Below are 19,782 nucleotides of genomic sequence, written 5' to 3' on the forward strand. Positions count from 1 at the left end.
AGTTTCTTGTTCCTTGAGCCTCCCATACCCAAGGCTGCTTGTCCCAGTGCGTTTTCTATTCACCTGCTTCACGAGCTCCCTTTTTTGGAGCTTTCTCTTCGGCTCAGAGAAGAGTTTATTAGTTCAGATAAATGTTTAGCTGCTGCCACTCCTCCCTGCTCCCTGTCTTTGTCACTGTGTCTGTAGAATATGGCTGGCAGGGAGAAGAAGTGCAATGGAAGCTCACATGCTGCTCCCAGATGAACAACTGAGCTTAATCATTGACCCTTCCTTGTTTATACAACCCTGAAATGATAGTGCTGCTGTTCTGCTTTGTAGTGGTAGGAGATCTGCGCATGACAAACCCTGATGTTAGTGCTCTGGGAAGCATCTGCCCTTGTCTGAAAAGTTGGGTATTGGCTGCTGCTGAAGCCTGGTGCTAAGCAAGCCTGGCTTCTATGGGATACATTTTGGCAGATTGATGTTCTCATGCTTTGTGCTCTACAATTTAGTTTCTTAATCATTTACCAAAAAAGCTGAGCTGGTTGTCGCCCTTTGAAATTGACCCGTGGTGTCTGAAATTTGAACCAGCTCAAGCTGAAACAGCTATTTCAAAAGACAGTTTGGGGGAGAGGAGAGGGTAGTCCTTTCTCTCCAACGTACAAAAAGCTTTTCATGAGTAAGAAGCTTGTGCTCTGAGGACCAGGGAGATGACCTGCGTTGTGGTTGGTGAGGAAGCCTCAGTGGATTTGTTTCCTCTGTCGTCGTGCTTTTGGTAGAAGTCTTTTAGAAAAGCTCCACAATGGCTGCTTCATCCCTAACCAGCAAACTGCCCACTCCTAAAGAGGGATTGTGTGAGCGTTCTTAGCCTTCCAGGTTTGTGTGCTGTGTGCGAGTTCAGCTGATAGAGAACTCCGTGCTGAGCACCTTGAGGAAGGTGAATACAGCGTTCTTTAAGGTGATGTCAAGTATTCATCATTTGCAAAGTAGATTTCATTTGCAAAGTAGGTTTGGTGCAGGCTGTTGTGGACTCCCTGCGCTGTTTTATCACAGCAGCACTCTGTCTCACACCAAGTCTGATGCCTGAGCTCTGCTTACATGGATGCATGCCCTCCCCCGGCCAAATTTTTCTTTAGTTTTAGTTTAATAAATGAGCCTGATGTGCCCACCAAATAATGAATCCCTGTGGCTGCCTTTGCGTACAGCGAGGGAAGCTGATCTGATCTGTGACGCTGAGCGGGTCGATGGGCTGAGTGGAGAGAGCAGCACCAGTGCCATGTTTCAGTGCCACTTACCAGCCTGACGTCATTCTGTGTTCCAAGCAAGAGTCACGTGCCCTTTCCCAAACTGACTCCTTTGTTTCCCCTTCCAGGTTTTTCGGATGGCTCTCAAGTTCCAGAAAGGCCTCCGAAGCCGCTGCCACGGAGAATCAATTCTGAGCGCAAAGCAGGGAGCTGCCAGCCAGGAGCAGCCAGCAGCAGCACCGGGGCATCGCTGCAGCTCTCCAGCGAGATTGAGAACCTCATGAGCCAAGGCTACTCATATCAGGACATTCAGAAAGCTCTGGTCATTGCACATAACAATATTGAAATGGCCAAGAATATTCTCCGTGAGTTTGTTTCCATTTCCTCCCCTGCACACGTGGCCACATAGCACATTACCTCCACACCTAGAGCTTCTGTGGACCAGCTGCCTGGGCAGCCGTAGCCCGGCTACTCACCAAAGGGGAAGGGGGTTCCTTTAGAGACTTCGTGCTGAGGTCAGCCCTGCCTCTTAAGAGAATCAGTTATCAGGTTTTTGTGGTTCCAGATTTCAAAGCAGTGAAACGGAATGGAGCGGAGTGGTGTTTTATACAGTGTGTGTCTTGGAGTCCTTTACCCCTACCTCTTGTTTGAGAGAACAGATTTATTTCCAGGGTGTCAGTAGAGGAAGGTTTCGTACTGAGGGATCCCGGAGCTGATGCCCTGGAGGCTGGGGGGAGTGTGTTGTGCTGTGAATTCTAAGTGAGTGCTCTGAGAAACAAAGTCTCCGGGTCGGTGTGGTGTGTCCTGTGGTTCATGGTACTTAGGTTTGGACCTGTTCGCTGCTGTGTGTCTGGCTCAGGCTTTTTAGAGCAGTTGAGAGGTCACTTTCTGCTGGGAATTAATAGGAGACCTTGGAAGAAATCGCCTGATTGCTTCCTGTTTGCCACGGCGTTTCCCTCTTACCTGTAACAGTAGCATTTATTGCTTATGATTTGAGTTGTCCTTTTCTGCTTGGAGATAGCCTGACCAGCATCTGCCAGGCATTTTGGATCTTGGAGTTGGATTTCCGTCGTAAGTGTCCTCATGCCAGCTGTGCTGGCAGCACCAGATTCCAGGGAGCAAGATGTGCTGAGAGTTCTGCATGTTTTGGAGAGGTGGGAAGAAGCTGAGCTGAGAGCAGAGAACTGGCTGTGCTGCTCCTTTTGTAGCCTTGAGCCTTTTGTGCTTTCGGTGCTCCAGCTTGATTGCAGCCCTGCTGGGCTCGAGCAGCACCACCGGGTGCTCTTTAGGAATGTTGCACCTGGGAATGATGTTTTATTTATCTTAACTGCATGGTGGCTGTTGCAGACCAGTGGCCTTCACGCACATTCCATCGTCTCCTTCAGACAGCTTCCTTGGGAGCCAGTTGTCTTTGTGCCAGGCTGTTTTGTGGAATTGGTAGATGCAGCTGATGTATTTGCTGGTATCTTACCTGCTTTGCAGTACAGTAAACGCAGCAGTTCTCTGCATGGCTATCAGAACAACACAGGGGCTCTTCTTTGCACTGCCCTTACTCCAAGGAATTGCCAGAGCTTGTGTTGAAGCAGATCTGGGAAACCTCTGCACTTGTAGAACAATCACACTGGGCTTTACAAGTCAGTACTCGGGCAGTTACTGTGCAAAAACCTGACTTGCATACTCAGCTCCTTAACTCTGTGCATAATATGCCTGCTGTGTGAGAAGCATAGTTCCTGTGGAGGGGATTTAAATGGAGCAGGATCTGCAGGTCACACATGAACAGTGCTGTGTGCACAACGAGGGGCTGCTCGCCTTGCACAGCATGTCCTGCATTACTTGCATCACTGGGAGGGCAGCAGCAGTCACTGGGCAAAGGGTTACCACGTGAAATATTGCTGGAGTGCTGGTGGCTGTTGGATGCAGTTGAAGCTTTTGAAGGATCTGGTTGCTGCTTGCAGATCGGAGCGAAGCAGCTTGCCGTTTGCAGAGGGGACTTAACTAATGTTAGCATAGGAAACTAAGCCTCAAATGTTTGTTCTGTGTGGAGTATTGGTATTTCTCTAAATCTGCAGCTTTGTAAATTGACAACGCGGGGTCCAGGCAGTTTAAAAGCATGAGCAGTCTCTCCTAACTCCCCTCCTTGCTGTATTGCTCTGAAGCTGTAAGGAGATCTCTTAAGTGCAACGCTTAATGCCATCACTGCTGTTGCTATTTTGGAGCCGGGGCTGAAATTGCAAATGCAGCACGCTGCTGAGATTGCTGTCAGCCAGCAGCGAGCTCTGCAGTGCTGCAGGGAGGTCAGGCAGCCAAGAGCAGGGTCTGGCCTGGCAGAGGGGGCCGTGTCTGTTTGTGCTGTGCTCGGGGAAGCAGGGCTGTTCCCTCTGCTGTGCCCGCAGGTGCAGCAGGCAGCAGAGCCCTGACCCAGCCCTTCTCTCCCTGTGCTCAGTGATGCCCTGCAGTTCTTGTGGCTGCAGCAGATTCTTGGGAAGCGAGCCCAGCACCAGCCCTGCTCAGCAGGTACCTGGGCAGCCCTACGTGCTCTCGCTGCCCATCTGCACGTCGCAGTTGTGAGCCTGACCATCCAGCCCTGGTGCTTGGGAGTTATTTTCTGGCTTTGCCCTGGAGACCCACATAAAAAACGTGTTGCGAGGGAGCACTGCTCTTTATTTCCCTCCTCTCCAGTGCTGCCACTCACTCCGTGTTGGTGTTGGAGCCACTTCAGTTCTGCCTTGCTGTGTAAACTCAGCCTAAGTGTGCTCAAGTGTGGCGTGAAGCTGCAGCACGCAGGCAGAGCAGCTGCTGCCAGGGCTGCAAGGAGCTGAGTGCAACCTTGCTGGAAAGCCTTAGCTCTTGTCTTGCACAGCATGTGCCACTGGAGCAGTGATGCCCCATCCCTTGCTAGCCCTTGGTTCCAGGCTGGCCGTGATGCTGAACAACCCACACCTAGCAGAGCTTTATGCAGGCCTGTCTCTGGGGCTGTGTGCCAGGGGACGTTCCTGCGGATGTTGTTCCAGGTATTAGAGGTTAGAGAGAGCAATCTTTGTGGCATGTATCACTAATTTTTCTGCATGTGTCCTTTCTGTGCACTGTTTGTGTCTCCAACTGAGTTAAGAAACTTAAGCCTTGGCTTTTCTTCCTTAGATGTGTAAGCGTTTGCTGGCACCACTGACGTGCAGCAGAGTCCTGCCTGTGTTTTATGGCTGTGCTCTGTGAAGTCCACCCAGGCACTGTACAGTGTATTTTTCTTACTGTTTTTCTTTCAGAAAGGTGAGCCTGATGCTATTTTCTCTTTCTTTCCCTTCAACCTCCTTGTTCTTTATCCTTGAGATCCTTTATCCTATCACTTTGTGACGCTACTTGAGCAAGAGAAACCCAAATGTCTCGTGCCTTTCTTAAGGGAATGCTGTGTCACTGGGCTGGGTATCCCTCTGTGGAAAGTAAGAGCCTTTGAGATCACTTTAAAAGGTGTGAAAAGGAGGGCAGTTGTCACTTCCAACACTGTGTTGTGTAGCATTTCAGCTGTGGAGGTTTCCTGCTCTACCTGTTACTAACAGTGACTTGGTGCTGCGCCGAGCTCAGCGTGAAGGTGGTAGAATTGTAGCAACAAGATCGGTTTTGCTTGTAACAAAATACGACTTCTGCTCACAATAACAAATACTGTTTTTCCCCCCACCCCACCTGCCAAGGCAGGACACAAAGCAAGCAGAAAACCCTTTGTGCAGTGAGGGCTGGGGCACAGAGCGTGGGGGAGCAGCAGGAAGGCAGCACGCGTCGTCCGCCTGCCCTGCAGACTTGGTGAGTTGGATGCCACCACAGCTGAACGGGGCTCTGCAGGGAGACAGATCCTGGCAGGAGTGTGCTGGAGCTCCTCTGCTGCACTGCCCTGCCCTGCGAGTCCCTGCACCACATGCAGGTTTAGGCTCGCAGCGTCCCAGCAGCCCTGCTTTGTGCAGAAGGCCTTTGCTGCTCACCCTTTGCTGAGCCCTCCCCCAGGTTGCTGCAGCTCATCCTGAGGCAGGGTCGTTTGCTGTACCTGGTTTTTGTTTGCTTCTTGATTCGTCTGTTTGTTTTCCAGTTGAGCAATTACAAATGCAACTCCCTGGGCACTTCTTTCAAGGTGCCACATTGGAAATCAGAGGGGAAATAAGGAAGCTTATCCTTAAAGTTCCTCCTAGAAAGCTTGTTTTCTTTCTTTGAAACTCCCGGTGGGGGAGGAACGGTTGTTGTTTCTCTTGAATGGCAAATACCCATCTGTATAATATCAGTGTTAAAAAATGTTGAGATTTTCACAAAAAAAAAATATTTTAAAAAGAAGTATAATAGTGTCATTAATATAAAATATAATAGCAGTATTTAATCCTTTCAGATCTGTAAAGAATAAGGAAAAACAGAAGGTAAATATTCTTACAGAGAGTAGCTGAGCTTTAAGGTTCACTTGGTTTAAAGTCCTCATTTTGTTTGCAAATGCATTGTTAATGTTTAGAGGTTATACTAATGTTATTTATTAATTGTTTCCATTCTCGTATGCTGCCCACTAAGAGCTTCTTTGGGATTTCGTTCACCTGTGTCAGTAAAAAAAGAAAAAAAAAGAAAAGGAAACGAAACAAAGTTTTATTTTTAAATAAAATTTCCTTTGTTGTAGCAGATGGGCTGCGTTGTGTTGGTTCTGTGAGGGGGGAACAGGCAGCTGGAGTCTGGCTGATCAGAGGCCCCAAGCCTGGGCTGGGGAGTTAATGCTGATCAGTGCTAATAGAGCACGTGGTGTCATACTGATCCCAATGAACAGGTTACAGAATCCATAAGGAGCTGTGAGTCTGAGAGTCCCAGCAACAGGTTTGTTCCTATGAAAGGAGTACAGAAGGGCTCTGCAGTGCTGGTTGGGGTCTGGGAGATGCTGAAGCATCAGTCCCACTCCGTGGAGCCCGTCTGCCTCTCGCAGATTCCACTGCTCTGTCACAGCAGGCATTGATCTCTTCTTACAGTTACCACATCTCGTTTTTATGTCTCCTACACAGCTGGGAAGTGCAGAAGATTGGATGGAGGGATGAGAAGAACTGAAGGTGATGTGTATGCATGCGCAGTACAGCACAGCTAGGGCTCTCCTGAGGCCGAACGAATGCACTTGGTGAGGCTGTGCCCAATGAACCCTGCTGGGCCCGCGAGCCACTGGTGGGCAGAGATGCTCCTCAAACACTGCCTGCCCTGATTTGTGTGTGGTGGGCTTAGATGGAAGCATGAGGGACTGTGGGGTCCAACAGGGTTGGGAAGAGTTGCCTGGTCTCTGCTCCACTGTGATGCACTGATGGGCAAAGGGCCTGTTGCCATGTGGCCAAATGAAGGTGACCAGTTAATTGGGGGTCAGGTGAAGACACAGGGCTCACATGAGCTCACGTGGGGTCAAGTCACAGGAAATAAGTGGGCAGAAAGGGGCAAGAGAGGGTAATTGGGGTTGAACGAGGACACAGAGGTCAGATGAGGTCACAGAGGTCAAGCAAGGTCAAATCACGGAAAAATAAGTGGGCCTAAAGGTCAAACGAGGTTAACTGGGGTCAAACGAGGTCACAGAGGTCAGGTGAGGTCAAGTCAAGGAAAATGGGAGGTCGGATGAGGTCAAATCACAGAAAATAAGTGGGCCTAAGGGTCAAATGAGGTTAATTGGGGTCAAATGAGGTCACAGAGGTCAGGTGAGGTCAGATGAGGTGAAATCATAGAAAATAAGTGATCCTAAAGGTCAAATGAGGTCACAGAGGTCAAATGAGGACACAGAGGTCAAGCAAGGTCAACTCAAGGAAAATAAGTGGTCCTAAAGGTCAAATGAAGTTAACTGGGGTCAAATGAGGTCACAGAGGGTCAACTGGACATGAAATAAGTGGCTTGAATTGTCCACGTGGGTTAATTCTGGTCTAACAGACACTGGGGTTTGGTTCCCACTGTGTAACTCAAGCCCAAGGAGATGCTCACAGTTCCATTGGGCTCCTATGAAGCCAATCAGGTTATAATTTGCTGGTCTCTAATAAAACTGTTCCTTATTAATTAGTAATAGTTATTAGTATCTACAGGGGCCAGAAATAATGGGATCTCAGCCATTCCCAGCACTGGGAACCCCACGGAAAGAAGCAGAGCATCACCACCCCCAGGAACAAAGCCAGCAACCAAGCTTTGAACTCGGTACTTTATTTTCACATATATAAAAAAAACCTCGCAAATATCAGACAAAAAAACTTCTGGAAATGTACACACCATCCAACAAAAATATATATAAACCAAAGCTTCTGTTTGGACAACACTTTGCAGCTCACGATTACAGCTCCGGAGGTGGGGGGGGGGGAAATCTGTCCCTCCTCCTGGTGACCTGAGGTCCTGCTGCAGCGCAGGGGGGGGCAGAGGGGAGCTGGGTTGGGCAGGGCAATGAGGGGCAGAGGAAGGGCTGGGAAGGGGCTCTGCTTGTCCTGATCCCTCCTGTGGGACCGAGGAGGGGAGAAAGTAATGAAGGAGTTTTCCCTGGGGCTGATGCATGATAGGCAAAGAGTGAAAAAGAAGGGCAGGAGAGGAAGAAGGAAGGGGTAAAAAGGGAGGAAGGGAAAGGAAAGGAGAGAAAAAGAGAAAAGAAATAGGGGGAAAAAAAAGGGAAGGGGAGAGGGGAAAGGGTGAGAGGGGGAGAGAGGGAATGGAGGACAGGGGGGGAGGGGGAGAAGAGGAAAGGGGGAGAGGGGGAGAGACGGAATGGGGGAGAGGGGGAGAGAGGGAGAGAGGGAGAGGGGGAGGAAATAGAAAAAAGAGGGGGGAGAGGGGGAGAAGAGAGGGAGAAAAAAAGAAAAAGGAAAGATGATGAAATGAAGAAAAAAAAAAAAGGACAAAAAATCCAACCCTGAGCCGTCGCTGCCTGGCGCTGACCTCGCATTCCTTCGGTTCACACCCAGGCTCAGCCCAGCGCCGCCAGCAGCCGCATCCTGCAGCAATCCCACCTCCCTCCCCTGCTCAGCCAAGCCCAAATCCTGGGCAGCTCAGAGCTCAGGCACCTGTCTGAGAGCAAAGCCCTGCCCTGCATTAAGGGCTCGCACAGCCTTCCCCCATCCCCTACCAGAGCCCTTCCCTCCCAGCTGCACACCCCCGTGCCTCTATGCATCCTGCTGGCAAAGCGACCTCCCCTCAGCTTTTCCGAGCCAAGTTCTGGGGTAAAACTCATCCAAACCTCCTCACACACGTACAGAACAGGTTTCCATTAAAAACAAAACCAAAACAAAACAAAGACGTTGAGAAAAAGAAACAAGAAAAGCCTCCAACCCTTCCATCAGGTAGGTAGCCGAGTGGGGTGTGAGTATTGCTGTTGGCTTCTCTGTAGCAGTAAGCGAAGGCTGCTGCTGAGCCGACAACCCGCCAGCCCGCTGTGAGCTGTCAGGGGGGGTCGCTGCCTCTGGCTGTGCCCCCCAGGTGTGGGGCAGGGTGGGATAAGGCCGTCCAAGAGCAGGAAAGGATCGAAGGAAGAAAGCACTTCGGAGATCGCCCTCTCTTAGTTTCTCAGATCGATGTATTTCTCGCTCTTCAGGCCAACAGAAAGAGAAAAGCGGGGGGAGAGGAAAGCAGTTAGTTAACAAAACAGAACAGGCGGGGGGTAAGAATGGGAGTGTGCACCATCCCAGGGCACGGGGCAGGGAGCAGTGAGCTGTGCTGGCAGCAGGAGGGGGGGCTGGGGCCATTCTAATCTAAGGCAGCCCGCTCAGTGCTGCATCCCATGGGATGAGCACACAGAGTCCGGCCCTGGTGACGGTGACTGCCTGGCACAGGCACTCAGAACAGCTCCTGCAGCCCCCCGGGGGGCTCTCAGCCCTGGGATTGCCATCTCAGCCTGCACTGGGCTGAGTTCTGCCAGGGCTGATGGTGCAGCTGCTTCCCCCCAATGCTCCTGGGGCAACCCCAGGAAAAGCCAGCACGGAACACAGCCAGGCAGCTGTTCCCCGAGGTGCCAAGCTTGGCGCAGAGCAGAGCTGCCCTGCATATCCTCGCAGCAGCACATCCATCCCTTCCCTTCCCTCCCAGCCCCTCCTCGTGCGCTGCTGATGGATGATGGAGGCCCATGCAGGGTGGGGAGAGCTGCGAGAGGAGGAAAGCGTTACCTGGAGCACCTTTGGCTGCTGCTCAGCTGCAGCACAACCCTGGCCCCAGCGCACGATGCTCGGTCCTACCTGGTCAGCAGCCGACCTCTTCTCGCCGTTGGCACCCTGCAGGAGCCCCGCCTCTTCGGAAAGTTTATCTGACTTAACTTCAACTACATTCTTGTCTTTACGTGCCTCTGGCTTTGTGCTAGGGGAGGGAGGTGACAATTTTGAGACATCTTTGCCATAGCCAAGGGCACGTGGCCAGGGGGAAGAGAGGCCAACCGAGCCCCCGGGCTCCGCCTCGGGGGACGCCGTGGGGCAGGGGACAGCTGGGGACAAAGCTCCAGCTGGGGGAAAGCCCTGGGCTGTACGGCCCCTCCCTGGGGATGTTTGGCTGCTCTAAAGCTCTGCTCCTTCCTCACCGCTGGAAGCTGGAAGCGGCCCAGACTGCCGTGCTGGGCAGGGTGAGGTGGGATGGGATGGGAAGCGGCGGTGATGGCAAAGCGGCTCTGCCCCGAGGGCGGCGGTGCTTACATGTCCTGTTTGCCGCTGCGGCCACATGAGATCTTGCCTTTCTTGTGAAGGAAGTAAATGATGGAGCCCAGCACGGCCACTACGAGGATGCAGACGATAATGGCCACGATGATGATGCCTTTGCTCTCTGAGGTCTTTTGATCTAGATGCGAGAGGAGAGGAGGTGAACGTGCATCAAACCTCCTGTGCTCCTAGGGGTAAGAAAAGGAGCTCCTGCCCCAGCACAGCATCACAGGGCTCCCTGCTGTCTGTAGGATGCAGATGTCAGTGCAGAAATCATAGAATCACGGAGGTTGGAAAAGACCTCTAACATCACCAAATCCAGCCCCAACCCTTCTCCAAGTGCCGCATCTCCACAGTTCTTGATGAACTCTGGGGATGGTGACTCCACCACCTCCCTGGGCAGCCTGAGTCAGCACCCAACCGCTCTTTCTGAGAAGAAATCTTTCCTGATATCCAACATATCCAACCCAAATATGTTCTTATAGAGCAGTACCCACACAGCCACACTTTGCATTCTGCTCCCAGCTCCCAGTCATGCTGCAGGACAATGGCTCACAGTGTTTCCTGCAAGCCATCCCTTTGTTCCCCTGTCCTGCAGAAAGCTTGCTGCCCTTGCTGGGCAGTAGGATGAGACCAAGCAGCAGCTTTTCCACCCCTGCAGGTGGAGTCAGAGCCTCATCCCCTATCTGAACAGGGAAAGGAGCAGCAGATGCAGGAGGCTCCCTCCCCAGGCAAGAAAGCAGCATGACTCTTAGTGGCACAGAGCAGACAGAGGAGAAATGGGGGCAGACGGGGCTCACCCAGCAGCTGGATGTGCTTCTCGCTGACCCCCAGCGCATTGGACACCCGGCACATGGCTCCTGCCCGCAGCAGGTCGTGGCTCACGCGCACCGTCAGGTTGCTGGCGATGTGCTGGTTCTCCACGTATTCATGGGTCTGTAGGGATACGGGAAAGCACTGAGCTCAGCACCCAAATACAGCCCTTATCCTGAGAGCCGCCCCCAGCCCCCGCCCAGCCCTCACCGTCCCGTTGATACTCCACTGGACGGAGGGCCGGGGGAAGGCGATGGCCTTGCAGGTCAGGTTGATCACTTCGTCCTGCCGCACGTACAGCGGGGAGCTGATGGCCACGATGCGCGGCTTCCCTGCGGGGAGAGACAGTGAGCGCCTGCTTCTCCCCGTGGAAAGGGGTTGATAGAAGCAGCAAGGAGCTCACACCCCGTGCCCATCCTTACCCTGCACAGCCACGGCCACCTGCTTGCTCTGCTCCAGCCCCGGCACGCTGCGTGCCTGCACTCTGCAGCTGAAGTTGCTGGAGGTCTCGAAGGTGAGGTTGCTCAAGAGGAGCTGGTTGCCTTCTGCCACCTTCCTGCCCTGTTGGAGGGGGAAACCCAAGGCTGGGGCTCAGCACCTCCCACGTTCCATGGCAGGAATGGGCACCATGGGGCACCCCAGGATAGCAGTACCCAAGCATCGCTCACCCTTGCATCCCTCCATTGGTAGTCCAGGGCAACAGGGCTGTGGGCACTGCAGCTCAGCCTCACGCTGTCCCCTTCGCGAAGGGGTGAGGACGGCTCCATCTTCACCTGGACCCCTTCGATGTCTAGGAGAAAGATGGGGAGCAGGGCAGCATGAGCAGAGGGAAGGGGTACCACCCAAAGGGTGCGCAGTGTCCTGTCCCCCAGCCTTACAGTTCACCATCAGCTCCACATCCCCTTCACGCTGTGTCATATCATCCAAGTCCAGCGTCTGGCACCTGTACAGACCGCTGCTGCTCTTGTTGACGTCGTGCAGCATCAGCACCCCACTGTTGGTGTCCGCCAGCGAGGTCACATCCTGCCAGTTGTCCTCCAGCTGCAGGCATGGGGACAGCACAGCCCTCAGCCCCTCCATCCTGGGACAGGAGACGCCAAGGGAGAGGGGCCAGAACCCCCCCCCTCACCTCTCTTTTGTAGAAGGTGAAGACAGGCGCCGGATTGCCATCAGCATCACAGACCAACTTCACATCATCCCCTTCCTTCACCATCCCCGATCCGGTCACCACGCGCAGCTCCACATGCTCTGTGGGGTCTGTATGAGGAGGAAGAAGGGCAGAGTGGATGTGGGTCTCACCCCCAACTCCCAACAGCACCGGGAACAGCCTGCAGCCCCAGCTCACAGAACACGGTGATGTTCACCCGCGGAGAGTCCTTCGTGCGCATCTGTCCCCGCAGCCAGTAGTGCACAGTGCAGTGGAAGAGGGAGTTGCGGTCCTCCCGTGTCACCTTGCTGAACAGCGTGCTGACCACCGTGTACAGCCCATTCGACTGGCGGACCAACGTGGTCAGGATCTTTGTCTCTGCAGGAGATGCAGCCGCTATTCCCAACCCGCAAGCAGGGAGGGGTATCATCCCGTCCCTCTCCAACCCCATCTCCACCCCAACTCACTGTCCTCCTCCTGCAGCAGCGGCTCCCCGTTCTTGTACCAGGTGATGTTGGGGGACGGGAAGCTGTTCTCGCTCGTGCACTGAGCAATCTGCAGCAGCGGGGAGCACTGTGGGCATGGCACGGCCCAGGGGGTGCCCCTCTGGGGATGGGGAACTGGGGACCTCTCCTCACCTTTGACATGTCATTGCTCTGCGCAGGGATGCCGGCAGAGTTGGGCGCGATCTCGGGGGGCGCGGGGATCTCTGCAAGAAGCCACTCCACGCGTTAGGATGATGCATAGGAACAGGACAGGATCCCCATCCCCACACCACTCACTGTAGGTGCTGAGCTCGGTGTGGTTCTCCCCCACGCCCTGGCCGTCTGCCCCAACCCGACAGATGAAGGTCCTGGCGTTGTCTTGCCTCGTCACCTTGCTGATGGACAGGGCCTTGTCCTCCCCCACCGACAGCCTCTCGCTGTACTCTGTCTCATCTATCCGTGCCCCACTGGCAGTGATGACACACAGCCTCACCCGATTGGAGTGACCGTGGTTGACCTGGGGACGAACGTGATGTAGAGCCCTGGACACAGCCCCGCGTCGGCCACCCAACCCCACAGCACTCACATAGAACCACTCGACGGAGGTGAAGGAGACGTTTCCAGGGATGGAGAAGCTGCATTCCAGCCTGGCCGTGCTCCCGATCTCCACTTCCAGCACTGCTGGCATGTAGACCTCCAACCTGCCAGCTGCACCTGGGGGAGGGACAGCACCCTCACACCACATCCCCAGCACAGAGAGGCTTACCCCAGGACTGCAGATCTCCACCCACAGAGCCAGCAGCCCCAGCGCCCTCCCTCCAACACACCCAAGGTGAGCTCCTTCTTATATCCCTGCCTGCAGCACTAATGGAGCACCCGGCCATGCTCCAAGGTAATGGCTATCGATCCAGGGCCTGAAACAGAGCTGCCCTGCACTGGGGCTGATGGCTGAGCAGCCCCAGGCAGACACAGCACAGAGCAGAGCTGCGACACAGCATGGCTGGCACACCAATAAAGCAATGAGGTGTGCATGCCCCATGCAGTTCCCCCAGGTTGGGATGGCAATGAGGAGCCCAGGAATTCATCCAGCAGTGCAGCTCCCCCTGCCCAGCCCACGTATGAGAACAAGAGATAAGAGGGCTGCAGGAAGGCAGCTGTGTCAACAGCCACCTGATAGCACTGCTTGGTGACAGCCTCACACGGGCAGCAGCTTCAAAGGGTAACACCGTGCCCATAGAACGCTCTCTGTGTGAAGTGGGCACGTGGTGGCACGGCCCCAAAATGCAGCCAGGAGCCCTTTCTGCCACAGCCAAGGCACTGGCTCACACCAACAGCACAGCCAGGGCACTGCAGCAGCCCATTCCTGCCCTCAGCCCTTCCATAGGGGCAGCACAGCTGGCACGAAGCAGAGGGACAAGCAAAACAGCGTGCAGGAAAGGAGGAGTTGGAAAAACAGTTGAAAGCCCCAGAGATAAAGCGTGCATTGGGGTCAGGAAACCGGGCTGAATGCATAACCGGAGGCACCTGGCCCTGACCTGGCACAGCTGGGCACCCGCAGACCTGGGCATGCCAGGCTCTGCTCCCCAGCCCCAGGCAGAGGCAGTGCTGTGGCAGGAAAGCTGCAGCTCTCAGAGCTCACCAGCTCAGCATGACAGCCCCCGTCCTGGCCGCCAAGCAGCCGAAACCATGAACTCAGAGCTGGGGAATGGCTGGCATCCGGGGCTGGCAGCAGGCACCCCTCCTGCTCATTCGCTGCCCTTGAAGAGATGAAACAGGGAGACTGCAGCCCCCTCCCCACCTCTCCCTGCTCCCCACCTCCTCCACGGCAGGCTGGATACCCGGGGCGAAGGGCTCAGCCAGGCACCGGGCTGCAGGGAGCACCTGGTGATGACATCGCAGGCACCGCTAGATGGGGACACAAGGACACCCCCTCAACCCAGCAACCCAGGCACCGGGGCAGGGCTGGAAAACTATCAGCCACTCACAGGCTGCAGAGTTGAGCTCCAGCCCGTAACAGTGAGCTCCGAGTGCCTGGCACAGCTCCAACGGGAGACCTCGAGATGCGGAGGGGCCGCCTGCAGCAAGCGAGCCGGGAAGGGAGGAGAGCCCCCGTGCCTTTCCATCTGGCTGGCGGACAGCCGGCCGGCAGCCAGCGCTCCGCAAGAACAAAGATTTGCTTTTAGAGCAGAGGAAGGGGGTGGGGAGAAGCACGGCCCCTCCAGCAGCTTTCTGCAGAGCCGAGGTGTGCGGGCAGCGCACGGAGCAGAAGGGCACGGTGGGGGGCTGCAGAGGGGTTCTGCTTCCCTCTCGGGGGGGAGAAGCTGCTGCCAGCTCCGTGCTGTGCCGTGGAAGGTGATGGAGGCAATGCCCTGCTGCCGTCCCAGCAAACTCCCCCAGCTGTGTGCAACAGGAATGGCCAACCTCACACCTTCTCCAACCCCAACCCCTCTCCAATAGTGTGATGCCAACAGCACTGCTGCATAAACCCCTACTTCGAGGTACACAGCAACCCCCCAGCCTGTCTGGGAAAGGCTTTGGCCGCAGCCCCTCTTGCTTCTGGGAAGCATCAAGCCCTTCGCCGAGGCTCTGCTCGCCAACACCGCTGTGCTGCCAACCAATGGGTGCTGTGCTCAGCACGTGTGCCGCGAGGAAGGGGATCCCAGCACGGGTCGGGGGTGGGAGCTCAGCTCTCAGCTCTCCCACAGCAGCACCCAGGCCTCGGTCAGGGCAGGGTTACCCCGTGCTGTGCTGCAGGCTGGCAGGGGCAAAGCGTGGGGACCCCCGGTATGGGGAGGGCACGGTGCGGAGCAGGAAGCACAGCCCATAAACCAAGGGAAAACGGACTGGAAAGAAGATAAAAAAAGAAAGTGTAAAAAGCCAAGAGAAACACGGCGCTCGGGGAAAAACTCCTTAGAAGGAAAGGGGTGGATGCTTCCTAACAGCTCGACCGATGCACCCTGCTGCACACTGGACACACGTGCAGGCACGCTGCCCTCACCTCTGCCCCACGGAGAACAGCCACAGGAGTGGGGCTACCACCAGCCACCTGCCCGAGGCCACCGGGGATGCAGAGAGCATCCTTCGTCCTGCGCTGCCGTAGGGGGCTGCAAAGCGGCAACAGGGACAGCACGGGGCACTCCCAGCTCTGCACACACAGATCCACTCCTGAAGCGGAGCCTGGGGACGTGCAGGGCGGGGACAAGGAGGGGGGAGGGGGGGCGGGGGCTGCTCCCACCCCGCTCCCCCGCACCACGGTTTTAGCATTCCTGGACTCTGGCCAGGCGGTGCCCGAAGGGCGTCAGCTCCCCCGGCCGTCTGCATTCAGCCCGGGAGCGGGGAACGGCCCGCGGGGCTCTTCGGCTCCATTTGAGGAGGGGTTGCAGCGCAGCACCCAGCCTCACGCAGCCCAACTGCAGGAGCAGCGTCTGGTCACATCCCAGGCACGAGGAGGGGAGTCGGTGGGGAAGGGGCGCCCGATTCATGGGGGGACACCTATGCCTCACACCCCGAAAGCAGAGCAACATTTCCCAGCACTGAAGCGACTGCACCCTGCGATCTCCCATCTCACAGGGGACCGCACCCCATAGCACGCCCCAAAAGCAGTCGGCACCCAAAAGCAGACGCGTTCCACGCTGCACCCCAAAACAGACGCCCCTCCGTGCCCTGCTGCACAAGCAGCTGCACCCCAAAAGCGGCTGCACGCCGCGTCCCACCCCAAAAGCACCCCAAGAGCAGCCACACCCCGCGCTCTCCCATCCCGCAGACACCCTACAAACCAACCGCATCCCAACAGCGAAGCACCCTTCGCTCCACTCCAGTCAGGCTGCATCCCCCCAAAAACAGACGCTCTCCGCTTCCCCCCCCCCCCCCCTCCCCAGGTGCTCCCGGTGCCACACCCCGCAAACAGCCCCGCACCGCCTCAGGTGCTCCCAGACCCCCCCCCCCCCCAACCCACCCACCGACCCCTGCCCCACTCACCGCAGCACAGCAGGAGGCACAGGAGGGGGCAGCAGCTCCAGCCGCCCCCCCAGCCCCAACCGCAGCGCGGGGCCGCCCGCCGCCCCCCAGCCATGCCCTCTGCCGCCGCCGCCGCCCGCCAGCGACTGAACGGGACCCGCGGGCTGACGTCAGGAGGAGGAGGAGGAGGAGAAGGCGGGGAGGAGGAAGGCGCGGTGCTGCTGCCCCCCGCCCGCAGCCCCTGATCCCCCCCCAGCGGTCGCGCGGCGCCGAGCCGCTCTCCCCTCTTCTCTCCTCCCACCGTCACCACCCCGGTTCGGTTCGGTTCCGGCGCCGGGTCCCTCTGCGGCTCATTCCTGCCGCCCCGCCCGCCCTGCCCAGGCTTGCTCAGGTTGTCGGGAGCAGACAGGCAGGCGCTGGAGGTGGGAACCCCTCGGGGGTTGGGGGTTGGGGTGCCGTTCTTCGGGAATAGCAGATAGGGGCACAATCCCCGTCGAGCGGAGCAACCCCCAAAGCGGCGGCTCACCTTGAAGCCACGGAGGGGGGCTCGGGAACAGTGGGACGACAAAACGCCTTTTGTCATTGCTTGGGCTGTGGGGCGGAGGGGACACCCCATGAAGACCCCCTTCTTTGTGGTTTTGCCCCTAAACCTTGGTTTCCGTAGCGGCAGGGATGCTCGCTCTATAACAGATGCCCATCCCTATAGCAGAGCCCCACGGAGGGCCCCCACGCCGCACTGCTGCCCCCCAACCCCCGCGCAGCTGCTGAATGGGGCGGCTGTGGAAGAGCCGCGGTTTGCACGGCCGGGGCAGAGGGCTGGCTGGGGGCCGGCCCGGGGGCGGTGGGGCGGACAAGGCTGCTATTATCCAGGGGAAATCACCCGTCCCCAACACAACCCCACTGAGACCCAGTGCAAGCCCAGGGAGCAGAGCAACTTCCCCCCCTCCACCCTCCCCAACTCCTGTCCCCCACACTGCTGCATGCCTCGCTGTCCCCATTCTCCACCAGAATCTGTGCTGGGGGACAAAGCACCAGAGCTCCCTGCTCCCTTCAAGCCCTCCTCTGCCTCCCACCCTCCCCCCATCTGCACCCAAAGCTCTCTGACCCGTATCCTGCTGCAGACAGAGTGCCCTCCTCCAGCTCTGCACCTCTGCTCTTTGCTCCTGCAGCGCAGGTCCTGGGGGACTGCACACCTCTGCCCACCCCACCCAGGCTCCCCCCAGCCTCTCTCCATGCCATCAGTCCCCCCAGCATCCCCATTCTCACCCCCCCCAACCCCAGCAATGCCATCGGCTCTTTCCATGCCCCCCTCCTGCCTTTGGCTGCGTGCCGGAGCAGCCACCCCCCAAAAACCCTTCCCCAGCCAAATGGACTCGATGATTCATCGGAAATGATTAAATTCTTTCCCGGCGAGATTAGTTACTTAAAATGGCATTGCTGGGCAATGATAAGGCTCCTGGACCGGCGCTGCTGTGTGGAGGGGCGGCCCTCCAGGAACAAGTGCATGGAGCAGAGCCTCACTCGCTCCCCTATGGGTGCATGGTGGAGATGCTCACACAGCCACGGGCTGCCCAGGGCTGGGGGTCCCTGGATGCTTTCCTCTCCCCCAGTGCTGCATCACAGCCCCCTGCTCTGCTCGTTTTGTACGAAGCAGCGTGAATGAACCCAAGCAGTGCCACCCAGTGAGGGCAGAGAAAGAACCCAACGCTGCAAGCAAACAAGTGGGAGAGCCTGGCTGCTACGCTGCTCTGCATTCTGTTCCACTGCGAGCTTTTATTCGCCGTTAAAAATAAAGCAAAACAAAAATTCCCAGCCCTTGGGAAAGGATGATGCCACTCCCATGAGAAAACAGCCTGGCTGCGGGTGCCAGCCTACAGCAGCTTCCATGTGCCTTCTGCTTTTCGGGGCGCTTTGCTTTGAAGAGAACTTTTCCCTATGGTTTTGTTGTTTCCCAATCAACCTCATGGTTCTGGGGAAAATGGGTTTGGGAGCCGGGTGAGGCGTGAAATCACCTGGCACCCAATGGGTGCAGGCTCAGCAGGGAGCACAGCAGGCGGGCTGCCTTCAGCTGCTTTATCTCACGCCTTCTTATTTATTTGCTTGCTTAATGGATTTGGCTTCGGCCCCCGCTCGCTGCTATGCAAACAAACAGCATGCGCCGTGCTTGGGGCTGCACACACAGGCGGTGTGTCCCGCACACACAGGCAGAGTGGGGAGGTCAGTGGCACGGATCCCTGCTCTGCTCGAGGTGTGGGGCAGCCCCACAGGCAGCGTGCTCACAGCAGGGCTGTCTCACTCAGCATCCCCAGCTGCAGGCGGGTTGTTGTTGCTTTTGCTCCTCCCTGCACCTGGCTCTGCGCTGCTGCTGGGGAGCGGTAGCTGCAGGAAGGGCCACGCGTGGAGCTGAGCGTTCGCCCTGATGATGATGGGTGATGAAGGCTGATGATGGGTGCTGGGTGATGCAGTGCTGCTGGCACGGCTTCCTGCGCTCGGAGTGGATGAAAGGAGGATGGAAGCCGGCTGCCATCTCTGCCCAGGCCTGCGCCGCTTCACACAACACCGTTGGGGTGAAAGAGGCCTCTCCTGAGAGAAGGGCTGGGAGTGGGGCCAGCACTCAGCCATAGGAGGCTCACTGCCTCCGGGGAGAAACCCCTGGGGCTGCGTTTCAGCTGTAGGGCTCATGGGATGCACGGATCGATTGCAGCCTGGGCCGAATTGTGAGGTTGTGATCCTGAGTGGAGGGTGAGGGATGAGCATCAGCTGTGCCAGGAGCACGCAGACAACCTGCACCTCCACCAGAGCCCTATGCGATGTCCCATGGCTCAGCAGAAAACTCCCTTGCTCGGCTGGGCTCTCAGAGCTCCTTTATGCCTCCGCTCTCCCTTCTACAGGGGTTACCAACCATGGCTACGGGGCTTTGTTTAGCAGGGGCTGGGAACGGGCGGAGGGAGGAAGGAAGATGACATCTGGATTTGTGCACCTGGGGACGGAAGGCAGCTTTGCAGATGCCGAGTAGTGGCAAAGCCCCAAAAAAGGAGCTGAAATGGCAAAGGGGAAACCCTGCCCCACTCCTGCCCCGGTGACGGTGGGGAAGGGCTTTGGGGCATGCAAACCTGCTCTGAGAACACGCAGCACAGACAGACAAGGACAGCTGGGGAATGAAGGGGAAACCTTACCCGGCTGGGGGCCACCACCAAGGCATGGGGGAAGGAGCCCTACATCCAGGGCTGGATGCTCACCCCGTATCATGGATGCGGGCTCCCTGCAGCCCAGAGCAGGTGCAGCCCTGCATGCTGTGCAGACGGCCACGTACTGCCCTCTCACTTGCACACGCACAGCCAAACTGGGACGACCATCACGTTTGTGCCCAAGGATCCTCTCTCAGCCCTGAGCGTCCCGCAGTTGCGAAGGGAAGGCTTTGGGGCTGGGGGAAGCCGGCAGAGCAGGGACAGCTATTTATAAACAGGCCTTTTCCTTCGGAAGATGCTGAGTTCATCTCCCCCCGGCTATTGCCGGATGGAAAAAGG

General features: G+C 56.8%; 3 protein-coding genes across 4 annotated transcripts in view; 2 read left to right on the forward strand and 1 right to left on the reverse strand.

Annotated features, from left to right (window-relative positions):
- CBL (Cbl proto-oncogene) overlaps nucleotides 1-5,209 on the forward strand; it is a 33,635-nt gene extending 28,426 nt beyond the window's left edge. Inside the window, exon 16 of the mRNA XM_052697275.1 lies at nucleotides 1,352-5,209. Coding sequence (XP_052553235.1) covers nucleotides 1,352-1,632 — 281 coding nt within the window. The 3' untranslated portion in view covers nucleotides 1,633-5,209. The remainder of the gene's footprint in view (nucleotides 1-1,351) is intronic.
- Nucleotides 1-19,782, forward strand: part of NHERF4 (NHERF family PDZ scaffold protein 4) — a 312,400-nt gene that overhangs the window by 36,954 nt on the left and 255,664 nt on the right. The gene's annotated exons all lie outside the window — the stretch shown is intronic.
- On the reverse strand, nucleotides 8,063-16,853 carry MCAM (melanoma cell adhesion molecule). 2 transcript variants are annotated; one of them, XM_052697276.1, is made up of 15 exons: nucleotides 16,277-16,853; nucleotides 12,885-13,012; nucleotides 12,596-12,815; nucleotides 12,452-12,522; nucleotides 12,281-12,368; nucleotides 12,012-12,191; nucleotides 11,796-11,923; nucleotides 11,545-11,707; nucleotides 11,335-11,456; nucleotides 11,089-11,227; nucleotides 10,877-10,998; nucleotides 10,654-10,789; nucleotides 9,851-9,992; nucleotides 9,404-9,521; nucleotides 8,063-8,760 (listed from the first exon to the last, which is right to left on the reverse strand). In XM_052697276.1, exons 1-15 carry the CDS (start codon nucleotides 16,836-16,838, stop codon nucleotides 8,731-8,733), a joined length of 2,349 nt encoding a protein of 782 aa, XP_052553236.1. In that variant the 5' UTR covers nucleotides 16,839-16,853; the 3' UTR covers nucleotides 8,063-8,730. The 2 variants fall into 2 exon arrangements, with proteins under 2 accessions (XP_052553236.1, XP_052553237.1); XM_052697277.1 differs by lacking the exon at nucleotides 9,404-9,521.

Source organism: Tympanuchus pallidicinctus, unplaced genomic scaffold, assembly GCF_026119805.1.
Source record: "Tympanuchus pallidicinctus isolate F22 unplaced genomic scaffold, pur_lepc_1.0 scaffold30, whole genome shotgun sequence".
NCBI classification, from domain to species: domain Eukaryota; kingdom Metazoa; phylum Chordata; class Aves; order Galliformes; family Phasianidae; genus Tympanuchus; species Tympanuchus pallidicinctus.